This window comes from Poecilia reticulata, linkage group LG8 (assembly GCF_000633615.1).
Source record: "Poecilia reticulata strain Guanapo linkage group LG8, Guppy_female_1.0+MT, whole genome shotgun sequence".
NCBI lineage: Eukaryota > Metazoa > Chordata > Actinopteri > Cyprinodontiformes > Poeciliidae > Poecilia > Poecilia reticulata.
In genome coordinates, this window is record NC_024338.1 from 19,168,176 (window position 1) to 19,185,406 (window position 17,231).

A 17,231-nucleotide genomic window follows, 5' to 3' on the forward strand; every position below is an offset into this window, starting at 1 on the left:
CACTGGTTTATTGTGATGCTCCTAAAGAGAATGTGGTGCTGTGATGATGATCAGGGGTGAAAGTAGTTTTAAATTCTTGGGGGTACTATGACAAAATTATATATATCAAACCAGATGTTGAACTGGATTTTATTTCAATGTCATTTGTGAATGTTGGAGCCTAATTTTAAACAGTGGAGCTATAAAGGTTGAAAAAGGTTATCATTTCAAGTCTCATCAACATCAATATTTCCACTAAATAAGAGGCAAAAAGAAATAGTTTGATAAAGGAAAAGCCTCTCAGACTCTGAGCCCGACAGCAACAAACTATTTTTTACAGGCACGTGCAAAGGGGGTGCTGGGGGGGCTTGAGCACCTGCCCCTTTTGCTCCTTGCCCCAAAGTGCCCTTTTGGTCAAATTTTTATTTATTTTTTATTCTTTTGGTATTATTATTTTCTAAGCCCTCTTCTGACACATAATAACATGTACTAAAATTATTAGTTTTTTGTTGGGGTTTTTTTTGTACAACATAATAAGCCCTCCAGTCACTTTGTTACTTTTGACCTTTTGCCCGTGACGCATGGCAGTTGCCTCTCGCACTGAGACAAGGCGGCTAGCTGGAGCTCAATGTAGCGAACGTTCCAGATTACAGAACAGTTTTTGATGAATTAAAAAGTTTTTAGTGAATAAAGTGGAGTAACTTGCTGCTTGTCAGATGACGGAAAACGTTGAAGTATCGTTTCCGTTTCAGCACGGAGTCGCGGTTTAAGCAGAGAGGTAATGAAATACAACAGACACTGACAGGCCTCTGCGTCTGCCTTTCTCTGAAGAACTACTGAGGGGAGGAGACAGCCAGGTGAGGAAAATCTGTTCTTATCTATTGATTCAGTATTTTTATCATGCAGACATTAGGCTGTTGTTGTGCTATTAGCTAGCTGCTAGCTAATGACTTTGCTGGCAAAGCTAGATAACTGAAAAGCTTCTTCCCTGTATTGTTAATGATAGAAGTCATTCTTCAGTATCGCTTATGCAATACAGGCACTGATGATGACGATGTTCTGATTGTTGGTTCTCAAAGCCACCAGAAGACTTCTGACTGGTCTTGGATCTCTGTCTCGGACTCGATCCATCAGTAGCAGATACTTTAAGTCCTGAAAGACTGTAGGTAAAGATAATAAAATAAACCTTTTTTAGTCCAGAACATCCCAAAGGTGCTTGACTGGATCAAACCGGATCAAAAGTCTATCACACCCGAGATGACTAGCAGCTGCCACATACTGATTATGATTCACCCTCATTTTTGGGGGGAATGTTCAGCCTCTTTGCAGAAGCTTCAGTTTTTCAGCCAAGAAAAAGTAACGACAGTAGTAAGTAATGCAGTGATATGTTGCTCATAGATTGGATGCATCTGAGCTTCGAAATGATTCTGAGTTATAGAAAACAACTTTTTCTCAAGTTAATTACTTGCCTTAAGATGGAATAATTTCACCTCTAAATGCGATGCAAGAGTTATCAAATATAACCAACTCAGGCAGATATCATTGAGCATTCAATGTTGAGGTCGGAGAGACGTGGAAGTGACATCCTTCCTACTGGACTGGACTGGTCCCAGTACCATCCCATTGCTACTGATGTCTTTCTTCCTGTTAGCACCTTTAAACTGGTTAAAGGTTAAAATGTTCCAATATCTTCTGTTTATTATTTTCTTGTTTGAGATTTGGATGTTCAGCTTCCTGATTTCAGGGATAGTGAGTCAAACCTATTGATCTTCAGAGATCAATAGTTTTTACTGGATTGTGATCTCTAAAGAAACTCAGGACACAACAGAAGGAGGTTCAAACTTTTCTGGCACAATGTTTTCACTAGCTGCGTTTCTGTTGGAAATCCGCACAAAACATTTCAGACTAAGAAACGCAATTAAAATCCCACATGAAGTTTATTCAAATCATAAGTCATAAAAAAAACATGCAACACCTAGGCCTGTCACGATAACAAATTTTGCTGGACGATTAATTGTCTAAAAAATTATTGCGATAAATGATAATATTGTTTCAAGACCTTTTGACACTGATTTAATAAAAATGACTAATAATACATGCGATTTCCTGATAGATACATCTTATTTTCAAAAGAACACGTAACACTGGAACTGATAAACTAAATAAAACAACCAAGAACAAAAATAAAATGGATTCTCAGTCTCCATTAACAAAAACGTACTTGAAAAAAGCTAAATAACATAAAGCCAAAGCGGAAATAAATACTGCATTCAACCAAAAGAGTGCAGATTATAAAGTCTGTGTACTATATCGCCCTTCAGTAATCACTAGATTTAAATAGAGAAGATGGGCATATCCGACTACCTAATGCAACAGTTCATACTACACCATTTTTTGCCCCTATTTTCCCCTTATGATAATCTTAGATCGTTGGCCGATCTAACCGATCATCCTGCAGTGAGTGGTGAGTTACGGTAGATTGTCGTGGCCTCTCCGATCTAAATCAGGGGTTTTCCCCGACTGGGAGCTTAACGCTGAATGTGACAGGTAGCCAATCAGAAAGCGGGGATTCTCCTCCGTGCTTTCAGAGGGGAAATTACGGAGGGGAATCCCAAACAACGCAACCCGATGTCCAGCGGACATGGGGATGATATGTGGAAACATTAATGTTTATTCAACGTTTTGTGCAAAGAATATAGAAATGACAAGGGGAGGAGATGGAGCCAAATTGCTACCGCAGTTGATGAACCTGGTAAGTTTTCAGCTGTTCTTCGTTAACGTGACATAAATRGGTTATAATGATTTTCATTCAGTCAGGACTTTACGCTGACTCTAGCCACATGCATCACAGGTAGATTCTAGTAAAGCATTGATTAATGCCTGGTTTTAAAATTAGTTAACTGGACTTGTAGCCATTATTTTGTGCCCATGTGGCTGGACACCACACGGCACGACGAACCCGATCGAACCGTTATACCTGGGATTTCTGTCGGCTAATGTGTCTCTCAGGGTTTGAAAATGGGCCGACAACTCGTGTCATGTGCGCTGGACATGACATGCTAAGGAAATGAGGAAGGGAGGGTCAGTGGAGAGCATCGGAGCTGAGCCTTTTTTCATTCAGTGTCATCAACAGAAAGAAAAAAGGCCGGAAGAGACGATAATTCAAAAGAAGTTGATATCGTCTGATTAATTTATTTATCGTTTATCGCGACAGGCCTAGAACACCATCATTGTTGTGATATCAGAATCGTGAGTTTTAGGCATCGTTACATCAGCAGAGCTCCGTAAAGCTTGACTTGAGGAAGTTTAGCAATTTAATTCAAGTGTGTAAAACAAGGGAGACATCTAAAAGGACCCTGGCCCTGGAGGACTAAAGTTTGAGTCCATTCTCCTAATTTAATTTTTAACACCAGACTGTATTTTTACTGCAGCTTCCCCTTTCTGATGCTTCCTCAGCTGGACTTCAGTTCTGATGCTAAGAAGCAGAAATACGATCAGATAATGATTATGTCACGATGATGACCATTTCTGATCTTAGTAAATATCCATGTTCAGCAGAAAAGCTGCAGAATCACTGCTGGCTGTTGGGTAAGATCCTGTCAGGACAGACGCTGTGCAGGAGATAAGGTTCGTCTTCAGCTCTCACGGATGATGCAGACATTGTGCTTCCCTTTTTTGTTCAGAGCAGTTTCAAGGATCAGAACTACTTAATCATGTTCATGCAGACTGTGACTTCTCCTTTCTCTTGCTGAAGCTAAACCACAGAAGTAACCCAGCATCAACTAGCTACAGTTTTCTGCTTTAACCTCAAACCAAACAAGTGTCTGAGATATTCCAGAGAGAATCGGAGACTAATGCCAACATCTGCAGCAAAATGGATCCGTTTCCAGTCCACTGGGTGGGAAGAGCTCTGTAGCTGCATTTCCATTACAAATGTGTGAAAATGTTTATTTATATTCTGTTTACATTAAATAAGAAATCAAATTAAAATTACGTGAATAAGCTTAGCAGATTATGTCACTTGTAACGAGACATTTCCCCATATTTTTAGTGAAACAATCTGCTAATGGAATCAAAGAAAGCCAAAGAATTATTTCTTAATTCTTATATAAGCTCTTATATCTTGCTGAAAAGTTACTTGCAAGTTAGTTTCAAGTGAACTAAGATATTTACCAAAATTGCTTGGTGAGATTTTATGTTTTTGCATTGATGTGGGAATTGTGGGAAAACCTGCAGCATGATGGAACATCATGGTTGGAGAAACATTTGACCCAATCAGGGGAAGTAAAGAATCAACCATCACGTCTGCTCACGATCACTCCTGTGATGAAATGCTGAATCAGGAGTATAAAACTCCAGCCATGGGTTTGAGGAGGATCAGATCAGCGGCTGTAGTTGTCCACTTCAGTCCTGATTGATTCCAGAGACTTCAGACTGGTCAGAACTTCAGACTGGTCAGAAACCAGACGGTTTGGTTTGAGAACAAACAGGAACTCTTGAACTCTCCATCAACTTGACTCAAACCGGTAACAGTGTTGACCAGAGTCCTAAAATGCTTCCAGACGCAAAGAAGAAGATGCTGATTCTCTGAAAATAATTTATTTTCTTCTAACATTCCAGGTGTCATCAGGATGACTTCCTCTACCTGTTCGTTCCTCTTCCTCAGCTTCATGTTTTCCTCCTTTGGACTCGTTGATCCCACCGCCCTTAAAGTCCGGATCACCAACCACGCCCTGAACATGTGTAAGGTTCCTGTTGAGCTTGAGTTGGAACATGGGAACGGAGCTGTAATTTCTGGTTGTTGAGTTCCTGTGATGTGATGAAGCTGTTTTGTTTTTCCACAGTGAGAGACGAAGCTCTTGCCATGTTTCAGGAGCAAGTGGAAGGAAAAGTGTTTGAAGGTTTCCAGTTTTTGAACTGTAAATTCAGCAAGTAAGAGGCTTTCTTGACCGGACACCCACTGACACAAAGTCTGACTGTATTACACCAACTTAAGTGGTGCCATTTGTAAAGTTGTACTTGTAAACTGGCTCCTATCTAACTTGTAGGTTTGGTAGATAAATATTATTTTGCATGCTAAACAATCAACTATCAAATGCAAGTTTCTTTTCTTCTCTTCTGTTCAGTGTGAAGTTAACTGGGGTCAATGTCAATGAAGCTCATCTTTCGTTCTTGGAGAACTATGGCTTTAAGTTCGTGATTCAAAACTTTGGCTTTACCTTGAACTTTGACGTCAACGTTAATCTTTGTTTCTTGTAAGTACCCAATCCTACCTACTCCAATTTCAGGGGAACATTAGACTGAGGGTCCAAACTGGTGGGGAATTCAGTAACATCAGTAAATCAGCAGTACTAATGATGACTTTAGACAGGAAGAGTTTTAATTCTTCAGTTCACTCAGCAGGGTTTACTCTAAAACCTCACTGTCACAGTTCATCCATGTCTAAAAGTTATTCGCTTTAAGCAACGACAGCCAAAGCAAACCTTATTTGATTTTAGAAAGTTTTTATTGTATTTCTGATCATCATGACTTAAGTGATCCATTTCTGGTTCTGCAGTCAACCAGGGACGTCCCGAGAATTCATCTTTACAGGTGCAGCCGTCAACATGGAGGCTGGTCTGGCCAGAAATAAAAAGGGAGGGCTGGCAGCTGACATGAGGGCCTGCCAGGCTTCAGCCAACCAAATTAGATTTGTTGGAGCAGCTCAATTCGGGTAACTGAGATCTGGACTATCTGAAGTGGATTTTGGGTCTGTGAAGGTTCTGAAAACTCTATTTTGTTTCCAGGAATCTTCAGAAGAGAGCTGAAGAAAACATTGCGGCCTATTTAATCTCCAATAAGGTTCTTTTCCTTCTTCCTCTTCTATCTGAACCCGAATCTTGATGAATGACTGCTAGTGAATCAGCCAGTGTTTATCCAGCAGTATGAAGGCTAACAGGACTCTCTCTGCTTACAGATCTGCCCCATTTTCAAGAACTATCTTCTGGATTTGGTGAACAGTATTCCAATGGTTGCATCGCTTCCCCTAGACTTGGGCATCAACTTTGACTATACCCTAACCAGAGACATCCAAGTGACAGCTACAAGCCTGGACATGACTTTCAAAGTGAGGAAAGACTTACTTTGTTGCTTTTTAAATTTGGGTTAAGATTTTAAACTTACAATCTGCTTGAAATGCAAAAACGTGTACATTTTGTCTTATATTTAAGATTCAGTCAGGCGTGTGTAATTAAGGAATGGACAATATGAACACAGATTACCTGGTAATGAGTCTTAACATAAAAAACATGTTTCCCTTTATTCTGTCCCTAAAAAAGATTTTATTTCTTTCTCAGCTGGTTAAGTTGTAGAGACTCAAACAGAAAGTCACTGACTTCTTCTGGTACTGGGTAGGATCCTTTGTAGTGATCCAAATATAGGTGATCATCATTGCATCCAAATAACTTTTCTGCCCGCATGCTGTGCTGTAGTTCATACCTCTCGAAGGAAACGGGTCATGCAAGAAAAGGCAGCGATGAAGTACCTTATCTTTGTGCTACTAAAGGGTCTGTTGTCAAGCCGCTAAGAGAGTTAATGTGTAAAAATCAGAAGGGTGGTCAGAGTCAGATGAGGGCTAGGAAGGAGAATCCATTGCACTGGATCAAGAAACTCAAAAAAGGGTAAGGATGAACTGCTGCATCTTCTGGTCAGAGCTTGTGACACATAAACATCTCTGACAAACAGAGCAGTGAGAGAAGGTTAGCAGACAGATGGCGGCTGCCACTAACATAAGACAGTTTCTTGGTGGGCATCATGTTAGGCATTTTTGCCGCCTTGAAAGTGAGCAGGGATCGTGATGTCAAATTCCTGATGAAGCCAACTGAGGTCATCTCCTGGCAGAAGAGTTTATTGCGTCTCGTCCAGCTCCTTCCGCACTCCCAGTTTTACCTTTAAATCAACCAGGTGCCACTCAGGGCCTTGCTGAACTCCTCGTTCAGAGAGTCTTGCCGAGTTCTAATCACTGTGCCCTGATTTCAAAACTTTGCCCGTAGTGATGCTTGTAATCCCAGTCTCCAGTGTGAATTCATCCTCCAGAAAAACATCAAAACCCTGAGACATTTGATCATGCACATGCAGGTGTGCAAGTCAAGTCCAAATGAACCAGGGAAAAGCTGCAAGACTTCAGGTCACAGGTCAAAATGATGCAACTTATGATGTACCTGCCCTCTCACCCAATGAACCAATCAGCGTCTGACTTCAAATCAGCCTCTGCTGGTTGGTCTGAATGGAACCACAGCTCTTGGGGTTTCAGACAGTGGAACCCCAATACCTACAGTCCAATACTGGACTGTAGGTATCCAATACTGGACTGTAGGTATCCAATACTGTCCAATACTGGACTGTAGGTATCATAGGTGGTCTCGTGTCCATAGACTCTGGATAACCTGTCAGAACTGATGCAAGCTGACATGCTTTTTCCTGCTAGTTTTATGATTACAGATCCAGTGTGTTTATCCACCAGGGCCTGGCGTACAGGCAGCCACAGCCCCCTCCTGTGGTGCAAAAAGTCGTGGAGCCAGTTTTCACGGAGAACGACCTGATGGCTTATGTGGGCATCTCTGAATTTTTTTTCAACTCTGCTGCCAGATGCCTCTACGAAGCAGGATTCCTAACTGATAGGGTAGGTAAAGACTTTGTTATGCTGGCATGTCCAGTCTTCAGTAAAGAAAACTCTCTAACACTCATTGATGATGTAGCTTTCTTATTTGAGGCTTCAGAATCCTCTTTCTTTTACGGCAGATAAACTCAAGGGCCATGGAGGCCGCTTCAAGAGTCAAGCAGTTCTTCACAGTAAGTGGAATAAGAGTTATATGAAAACATACTCCACTGATGTTCTGAAACAGGGGGATCATTGTTGAGCTTCTGAAGTCAAAATTGAATAATGACATGGTATTTCAACAGCAACCGTGGAACCTGGACCAACCTCTTAAAAGTCAGGTGGGGCTCACCGAAGCGCCAACCATCAGCATCACCCAGCGTGACGGTTTCATTTTCAACATGAGAATCAGAGTCAAGGTCACTGCCCGTGAAGCTAGAACGCCCGACGTCTTCTCCGTGTCCGCGGTAACCCAAACAGACCCACAGAGGAGATTCAGGTGGACCAATGGCGTTTTCTTCTCATTCATCTCCATTTCTGCTGCAGGTTTGCCCTGTTAGCATGATGGTTACTATCGAGAGGAATCGTCTCACTTTGCCTTCGAAAGACATCAAGTATGGAAACATGAAAACTCCTCCGAACTTTCAGATATGGAGTCTTTAATTCCTTTAAAGCTGTTTTTATTTTTTATTTGTCAGTTGTCGAATTGAAACCAGCAATACATTTAAGAAAGTTATGGTAAGAACATTTCTTCATCTGTCAGCTGCCATGCCTTTCAACAGTCTTTGCTGAGTAATGATTTTTTTTTTTTTTGTACGTTTGTGTTGCTGCTGAGCAGGTAGTTCCTCTGAACAAGCTGATTAACAACGAAGCCACAAAGTTCCTGTCAGGTGAGATGATGGAGAGGAAAAGAACTGACTGACAGTAGAGAGCCTCAGGAGGTCGGCGCAAAAACAGTCTTCAAACTTAGAAAGACTGAGTTCAATCATCCAGGAAGTGGTTACGTCACATCTTCATCCAAAGTGACACACCAGACAGGGCCGGTCTTTCCTGGAACCCTTTAAACTGGCCAGGGTCAACATCTCTCCAGACTTTCTAAAGGTCTGCCAAGGCATTTCTTTGCAATTTCATTAATTTCCATTCCTTTTCAGTTTGGTCCATGGATTTAAGTCACTTAACATTGACCTATGACTGATTCCACCAGTCGTAGTAAAGTTGTGAACTTCTCTACGAAGTTGTTCACAACTTCGTAGAGTTGTGAACTCTACAAAGTTCACAACTTCGTAGAGTTGTGAACAACTCTACGAAGTTGTTCACAACTCTACGAAGTTGTTCTCTATGAACAAGTCGTTCGTAGAGAACGACTTGTAATCTACCAACCCTGACTTAGTCTTTTAGGTTGTTTGTCACTAAAAGGTTGTCACAAAGACTCTGAGAAATCCCAAAGAAAACACTTTGACAGACAGAAAACAGGATTTTAGCTCCAACTCTTCCCAATGAGCCGTTAGCTGGCAGTCGTCAGCATGTTGCATAAAACATACGGTGCTACCTGCAGTAATGTTGTTCCGTAAGTGGATGCTGTTATTGAGACTGAGACTAAAAGAAACTCAAAGACCTTCAGAAAACCAAGACAAAACTTTTAGTGATTTGTTGACCTTCTGAGGTCAACTTCTCAGAGTCAGACTGATGACGCACAATCCAAAAACATTGTAGCATTTGCACTACTTTTCAGCAAGATGGAGCTTGTTTTAAGTAAATAATTCCTTAATATTTTAAGAAAAAATTCTAATTCCATTGGATGATTATTTCACTTACAAGACATTTTTCCCATGTTGTAAGTGAAATAATCTGCCAATGGAACTCATTCTTTTTCTTCCATATTAATAAGTTAATAACTTAGAACAAGCTCCTGTATCTTCCTGAAAAACTGCATAAGTTAGTTCTGTCTTCTATCAAGTGTACTGAGGCATTTCCAAAAGAAACTAGACCAAACATACTTGGTAAGATTTTGTGTTTTTGCAGTGTAGATCAATGTAGATCACCAACAGCCAAATTCATCAAAAAAGATCTAAAATGTGGTCAGAATAGTTGGAACCCGACTGTTAATGACAAAAGGTGACATGAACATGAATTGTGTGTCTGCAGGTTGGTTTGGTGAAGGAGTTGAGATGCCTATTCCTCCAGAAATTAACTTCATCCAGGGAAACATCCGATATGAAGATGTGAGTCTTTCTGGAACGCTACTCTGTTTTTATTTGATATCAATCTGAAATATGTGGATTAGCTGCATCAAAAACAGAGACAATTCAGATTTATTTAATATTTTTAATAAATCTGAGTCAGAATAACACATTTTTAAACAGCTAGTTTATGATCAAACATGTTTTGATATCACTGGTTCCACAGGGGAATTATTTTACTTACAACATAGAAAAAAGTGTCTTGTAAGTGAAATAATCTTCCAGTGGAACAAACTTTTGCATCAGTATTTATGAATTATTACTTAAAACAAGCTGCTGAAAAATAACTTATAAGTTAGCTTAGTATGGCAAAACATTTGAACTAGAAACTAGACCAAACCACTTGGTAAGATTGTGTTTTTTTGCAGTGTAGCTAACCTCCAAGTCATGTTTTTGCTGACAAATTGTCTAAATTGGTTAAGATTCTGTTTTTGTTTCCATGTGAATTCTGAAATTTTACAATAAATTTGTTTTATTCGACAATATTTTATCTAAAGCTGTCTCACTGCTGGCTTTAGTGTTATTCCATGTGTTGTTAGATATTTGCATTAGAAACTAACCCAGAAATATTTTGGGTTAGTTTTTACAGTGTACCGTTCTCACATAAACAGAGTATCTTAAACTCAACAGACCATCTTTCACATAAAAAACTCATTTAAATGAGTTGGTCAAACCTGGATTATATCATGATGAACTGATTACTGATTCAATAAAACAAAAGTTTGTCATTTCTGAAACCTTTATTTTAAAAACAAAAAATGTTACTTTTCAACTTCCCTAAAATGACCAACATTTGGTCTTTTGATCTGGATTTCTTAATGATTGAAACACCAGACCTGACCACATGTTTCACACTGATCTGAAACTATAAATGTTCCTGTAAATGTCCAACCTTTACTCATCTTTTCACGAGTTCCCGCCCGTTATTAATGGTTAAGCAGATCACCGTTCTAACCACTTCCTGCCTGTTGCTTCCTGCCTGCAGGGCTACGTAGTGGTGGGAGGAAACCTGCGCCCCACTCCAGCTGGGAGGCAGAGAGTGGGAGAAATGGTGATAGGTGATGGGAGATAAACGGCTCAGACCAGAACCTTCCTGTGCAGAACCACAGCTTTGTTCAGAAATAAAAAACTTCAGCATCTCAGAGTCTGTTTTCTGTCTGACACACCTGAGCAGAACCAGCCAATCAGGAAGGCAGGAGGCAGGTTAGCCTGCAGCCGACCTCAGATCAGTCCAAACTGTAATCCTGAGAGAGTCTAAGACACGGTCAGATCCCAGTCTTCATCATCAGCCTCCTCTTCATCAGACGGGAAAAACTCATTCACCTGAAACACACACAGTCAATATGTAGAAAGGAAAACACACACCTGGAATCACACTGAACCCCCCCCACAAACTTTTATCAAAATATTTCTGTCCAGTCTCTAGCGCAAATATCTTGGTACATTAGAAATAAAACAAAACTAACATACAATAAACTTTTTAGCTAAAGTAATTTTTTAAGTCAATAATTCTTTAATATTGATACAAAATATACAAAGGTATTTGCACTAGAAATTAGGCAAAAATACTTTGCAATTTTACAGAATAATAGTCAACAGACTAATTAATTCTCATAAGGTCCTAAGAGCTAAAAGAAAAGTAACAGATACAACACCCAGATGTTGTTTTATTTCCTCAGTACACTTGAAATAAGACAAAACAAACATATAAGTAACTTTTTAGCAAAATATATAAACTTGTTTTAAGTCAACAAATTATTAAAATTGTTATAAAAGCATAAGGAAAAGGATTTCTATTGGCTGAATATTTCAAATTACATATTTAAGTTAGCGGTTCCCAACGTGGGCGGTACCGCCCCCCAGGGGGCGTTCAGAGGACGGCAGGGGGCGCTGGCGGACATTTTTACAAAAGGGGGGCGCTGGGATTCCTTTGGGGGGCGTTTGGTCAAAGGTAAACTTTACACCTTAAATCCACAACAATGCCAGTTTAGACTTTGAGCAACTTGGTAAAACTGTATTGTGTAACATTAAATCATGCTTGGCTGCAACTGTATCGATGGCAGCTCTTCTTCTTCTATTCAGTGTCTGTTAGCTTCTTGGCGCAGCTCCTGCTACTGGTAGCTAAAATCAGGATACCCTCACTGTGTATCCCTCTGAAAAATGAACCAATTTAAATAAAGAAATAAAGAAATCTCTCCATGGATGATACCACGATAGAGAGCGTTCATTTTATAGCGTTAACACCGGAGCTGTAAGTGGTCCGGTATGAAACGGGGGTGATAGAACAACACAGCACTTTTAAATTTCAATAATCAGAATGCAGAAATTGTTTCCATTGTTTTAAAAGGTTTATGTCAATCTGCCTTTTCCCCATCGATGCGCTTCCCGACCGCCCTGCACCTTAGGGGCTTAAAAAAAAAAAAGACGCGCACATTGCGCAAAACTCTGAAACAGGAGAAGCGGGACATAAAACGGAGCGACGAACTAGATGTGAATTATGGCATAAAAACAGAGAATCCGAGCTGAACAGAGAAAAAAATCAACATATGATGTGAAACACATGACGATTAGGCGGCGCAGCAGGTAATGAGTGAAGATTATTCGTCTTATAATGGATAAATGATCAAATAAATCTAGCAACAGGAAAGAAACTAAAGTGGACACAGCAATAAACCAAGAGAGGATAATACTAATCAAAGAAAACTAAATGGAAATGAATGAAGAACAAAATGCAAGAATAAACTAAGAAACTAAAGTAAATACAGAGGAATAAAYTGGTATGGCAAGACCTTTAGAGCAATAATTAATACAGAGGACTGTATGGCAAGAATAAACAGACACTATTTCCAGATCAAAGGTAAAATAATATTGTTGAAGTGTCATGGGTTTGTTGACAGGTGAGCTTACCTCCAGGACGTCTTCAGTCTCATCAGCTTCAAACTGATCTGAGGTCTGTTTCAGCTCCACCATCACTTTACCATTCCCTGCAGCAGCAGATCTGGGATCAGCTCACACAGCTTACAGTAGTTTTACTGTAACATGAGTTTAGTCTACCTAGAAGTATGAGCAGCACGGAGGAGAAGGCCTGGACCAGGGCCTTCTCTCTGACCGACCGCTGCAGCTTGCAGCGCCTCTGCAGGAGGACGTCTGGACCTGGACACAGAGACGACAGGGACAGCAGCCACTGACTCAAAGTTCTGCTCAGACATCAGAGCCAGGGGCGGTGCCAGCCTGGTTGGGGCCCCGGGCCAACGTAATCCACCATGACATGATTTAGATTATCATTTACCACATTCCATATTTATTTTAATATTCTATTTGAAGAAAATGTTTTTAGATTATAAACAAACATCGAGACACAGATTTCACTCCACAACTGTCAATTAACATCCAATTTGTTTTATAGAATTACACTTAAATACAAATTAATTTGCACAAATTTCATAAAAAGTCCTACGCTTTGAGAAATAATTACTTTTGTGATGACGTGCCAATAAGGAATGGTAATCCACCTCTTTTGGTTTTGCCACCTCTCTTACATCTCTGTCTAGCTGTACGGTTGGAAAGATGTTGGAGTAGGGGATATGGTTGAACTTCCTCTTTCTCAGTTCCTCTGGGTTCAGGCAGGTAATCCAACATGCCGTTTTCTCACCTGTACAGGTGAAGGTCTCCTCCACCACTGCGGTTCCTCTGGTCGTCACGCCGTAACGCGGGAAGCTAAGCTTCATTATACAGCCGAACCTCATCCTCTGTCTGGCTCCACCCACATCCTCTTCTTCATCCTCACCTTCTTCTTCACTGGTGAGCTCCTTCAGCTGTTGAGGACACACATACAGGACGTGACCTGCTTGCTCTTACTCACCTGGATTATCAGGTGAGGTGTGCGTTTCTCACTGTGATGATGTCAGAGGTCCAGCCATTGAAGCCCAGGTAGTGATTGACCAGTTCCAGGCAGCGGGCGTGGCTCAGAGGAGCGTTCCTGCCAGACAGGAAGTGGGGAGTCTGCTTGGAACTCAGCTTCACCTGTAGGAGCAAACATAGGTGAGACAATCAGAAGTAACAAACACGTAAATGCATAATCCAAAGGAGGAAGGGGTCACCTTGAGGGCGGAGCTGTGAAGCAGAGGGCGTCCATGTGTGAGTCTCTGGGCGTTGGCGGCGTGAGCAGTAGAGTAGAACTTGATGATGGCGTAGAAACCAGGTGGGTGGAGCGGAGCGTTGGGACACAACTTCAACAGGTAGAGCGGTCCAAATGAGGAGAAGACGTGATAGAGCTGCTCCTGAAACGACAAACAGCAGATCAGTGCTAATACAGCAAGAGGACTGGATCTGATTGGCTGCTCTAACACAAAGCCCCGCCTACTGGAAGCTGCTTCCAGAAAACGTCTTTTAGACGTCTGTGACAGAAGCACTGAGAAGATGGAAAATATTTGAATAAAATAAACAGAATACTTACAACATTGAATAAATAAAATATGTGGAAGCTATTTAAAAGTAAGAAAAAAACGTATAAACTGAAAATATATAATCCTGATTACGAATTTATGAAGAAAATATTAATGCAAAGAAAATAAAAAGGAAACTAGAGCTTAGAAAATATTTTATATTGTCCATAGGAAAAAAAAAAAACTAAGAGAAAAAAAATTAATAAATAAATTAAACCATTTAGAAGTTAACTTTACTTTAACCTAAAAACATATTACTCAGCGATAACGGCTCAGTGATAATTCTGGATTCTGTTGTAACATCATCCCGTTTCTGATCGTGGTTCTTAGTTCGGACTTACATAAATCTGGTCCTGGGTCAGAACCAGAGGGATGTCCCAAACGAATACGGTTTTGTTGTTGTCCATGGGAACCTTGAACTCCAGGATGTCCACCTCCATCTGAGGAAAAAATAAATAAAAATCCCACCAAACTCCGTTTAAACTTCAACCGTTTTTAATTCGTTTCCGTTTCAACTGAAATCTGGATTCTCCAAGACGCCATTGGAAGCAAGGTTCTGTTTGAGAATAACTACCAAACACTTCGGCATCAAGCTTAACTGCTCACACATACAAATTGAAGAAAAATAAAAGAAAGTCAAACTTCTGCCCAAATATTTTCCTCACGGTTTGGTTCAAAATGGCGGGTTTCTCAGTTGAATCCGGTGGGCGGGGTCTTGTCGTCATAAATAACCAATCAGACTACAGATCTGACTGTGACGCAGCAGTACGGCCTAGTAACTTCATGGCACGTACACAATCATTACTTTTCACTGGATCGCTCTGTCTCTCTCTCTCTGTCTCTCTCTCTCTGTCTCTCTCTGTATATATAAATATATACTATATGTACTTGTATATATATTATATATATATATTGTTATTGTTATTATATTAAAAGCAAATAATCGCATTTTAAACCAGAAATTACATATAGACAAAATAAGTACTTCACAATAAAAGCATTACCAATGTATTGGCATGCACACAGTTGTTTGTTTAGATAGATAGATAGATAGATAGATAGATAGATAGATAGATAGATAGATAGATAGATAGATAGATAGATAGATAGATAGATAGATAGATAGATAGNTAGATAGATAGATAGATAGATAGATAGATAGATAGATAGATAGATAGATAGATAGATAGATAGATAGATAGATAGATAGATAGATAGATAGATAGGTGAATTGCTGAGTCTGTAATTAATTAAAAGTAAATAATGGCATTTTAGTTGAAAACTATACATCTACAAAATCAGCAACATTTTCCATTCTAGCCCCCTTTTTGCTTCAAAATTATTGAATAAACAGATGAATGAGCTCAACAATAAATATATTTATTATTTTTAATGGATTATTCAACCATTCATTTATTGGTACAAATAGCTACTCTAACCATTCAGGTTTCAAGTTTTTTAGGAACTCCTGATCATTCATGTAACTTCTTTGACAAAACACTTGGTGCGTTTTTAACTTTAACATTTCTTTTGTCCCTGAGTTCTCATAGGTTAATAATCCTCTCCTCAGCATCCCCTCCACTTGCAGTATCTGTAAAATGGAGCTACTGGCCATCAACTCACCATGAATCAGATCATGCATGCTGATGTATACAACCTTTTATTTACTGTAATTTTAACTGGAAACAATACATTCTTTATTGAAAAGGGCACAAAAACTTTGCTGTACTGATGATGTTGACTTACCCTGATTGCCCAGTAGGTGGCAGAGTTTGGAGTAAGTCATTAAAACATGAGCTGTAGGCTGTTCAGATTGTTCTCTCGAGGAAACGACAAGCTGCAAAATCATGATGCTGACGGCTGCTAAACTCAGATTTATCCAGAAACTTTCTGCATCAGCTGATCCAAACTTCACCTCAGTCTTCCTGTTGCAGCTGAAGTGGAAACTAGCCATGAGGAGGACTTTCCTCGTCACATTTCTCTACAACTGCAGCTTCCTGCCGTCTCTCTGTTCTGTCTAAATGTGCGTCGGGACTCCACTTCCTGTTGTTTGTTGACTCGTCTTCTCTGTAAACCTAAACTGAAGCGCCTGAGGGCTGAACCGCAGTTTTATTCTGATTCACAGACATGCAGAGTGAAAACCTGCATGTTTGTGGCCTAACTATCTGCGGACAGCCGTGTCCGCAGAGCCTGAGAGGAAACATTTACGCAGAGATGATTTAGTTCAACGTTTCCAGCCCGTTTCTGTGTTTCACTGATGCAAACTCACCAAACACGTCAGCAAGACAGAAACAAGCAGCACGACTGCAGCATGTAGTGGGAAACACTGAAAAGTTTTTTTTTTTTAAACATATTGCTCATTTAATACCCCCATCCTGATGTTTCGGGATGACATGTCTAAATGTCAAGAGTTTTAAAAAATCACATCAGCAATAAATGACTGCAGAAATCACTTTTTTACTTTGTAGGACACAGAATCAAACTTTAAACCTAAGAAAAAAAATTTTTTTTACAACTCGTTAATCAAGTTCTGATAGTTTCTTGAATAAACGTTCAATCATTTGTAAACGTCCAGTTTTTTTCCAGAGTTTCTTAAATATTTAATTTAAAAATGAATCATTTTATTTGTTTATCCTTAATATTCCCGTTTTCAATCAATCAATCATTTTTATTGATACAGAACACTGTTCAAGGTGCTTTACATAATAGAAACACAAAATTACAAAGTTATAAGAAAAACATCATACAGTCAATAATTGAACAAACATTAATTTTGATGAATGACATCACCAAAATCATACACAACAAATATGTTTCATTTATTGTCAAAAGCAACTCTAAACAGATGAGATTTTAGTCTTGATTTTCATTTTTTATTTCATATTTTATCTTATTAGTGTTTGTTAAGCTGGATGTGCAGATTGATTTGAT

General features: G+C 39.6%; 2 protein-coding genes across 3 annotated transcripts; one reads left to right on the forward strand and one right to left on the reverse strand.

Moving 5' to 3' along the window:
- Positions 1-4,382: 4,382 nt before the first annotated feature.
- Positions 4,383-10,953, forward strand: LOC103469024 (phospholipid transfer protein-like). The gene is made up of 15 exons (XM_008416485.2): positions 4,383-4,505; positions 4,600-4,722; positions 4,824-4,911; positions 5,106-5,234; positions 5,537-5,692; positions 5,766-5,820; positions 5,936-6,085; positions 7,481-7,639; positions 7,759-7,809; positions 7,921-8,082; positions 8,162-8,229; positions 8,314-8,353; positions 8,454-8,505; positions 9,761-9,837; positions 10,841-10,953. The coding sequence occupies exons 2-15, from the start codon at positions 4,611-4,613 to the stop codon at positions 10,925-10,927; spliced, it is 1,386 nt and encodes a 461-aa protein (XP_008414707.1). The 5' UTR covers positions 4,383-4,505; positions 4,600-4,610; the 3' UTR covers positions 10,928-10,953.
- rdm1 (RAD52 motif containing 1) lies at positions 10,577-16,248 on the reverse strand. 2 transcript variants are annotated; one of them, XM_008416484.1, is made up of 8 exons: positions 16,047-16,248; positions 14,642-14,740; positions 13,956-14,135; positions 13,750-13,878; positions 13,508-13,670; positions 12,910-13,008; positions 12,763-12,839; positions 10,577-11,178 (listed from the first exon to the last, which is right to left on the reverse strand). In XM_008416484.1, exons 2-8 carry the CDS (start codon positions 14,738-14,740, stop codon positions 11,110-11,112), a joined length of 816 nt encoding a protein of 271 aa, XP_008414706.1. In that variant the 5' UTR covers positions 16,047-16,248; the 3' UTR covers positions 10,577-11,109. The 2 variants fall into 2 exon arrangements, with proteins under 2 accessions (XP_008414706.1, XP_008414705.1); XM_008416483.1 differs by lacking the exon at positions 16,047-16,248 and adding an exon at positions 14,966-15,012.
- Between the last annotated feature and the right edge of the window lie 983 nt (positions 16,249-17,231).

Coding starts and splice junctions, on each gene's coding strand:
- LOC103469024 (XM_008416485.2), top strand. CDS start 4,611: ATGACTTCCTCTACCTGTTCGTTCCTCTTCCTCAGCTTCATGTTTTCC. Junction 4,723..4,823: donor CAACCACGCCCTGAACATGT/GTAAGGTTCCTG, acceptor GTTTTTCCACAG/TGAGAGACGAAGCTCTTGCC. Junction 8,354..8,453: donor ATACATTTAAGAAAGTTATG/GTAAGAACATTT, acceptor GCTGCTGAGCAG/GTAGTTCCTCTGAACAAGCT.
- rdm1 (XM_008416484.1), bottom strand. CDS start 14,740: ATGGAGGTGGACATCCTGGAGTTCAAGGTTCCCATGGACAACAACAAA. Junction 13,671..13,749: donor GGACCTCTGACATCATCACA/GTGAGAAACGCA, acceptor TGTCCTCAACAG/CTGAAGGAGCTCACCAGTGA. Junction 12,840..12,909: donor CGTGCTGCTCATACTTCTAG/GTAGACTAAACT, acceptor CTGCTGCTGCAG/GGAATGGTAAAGTGATGGTG.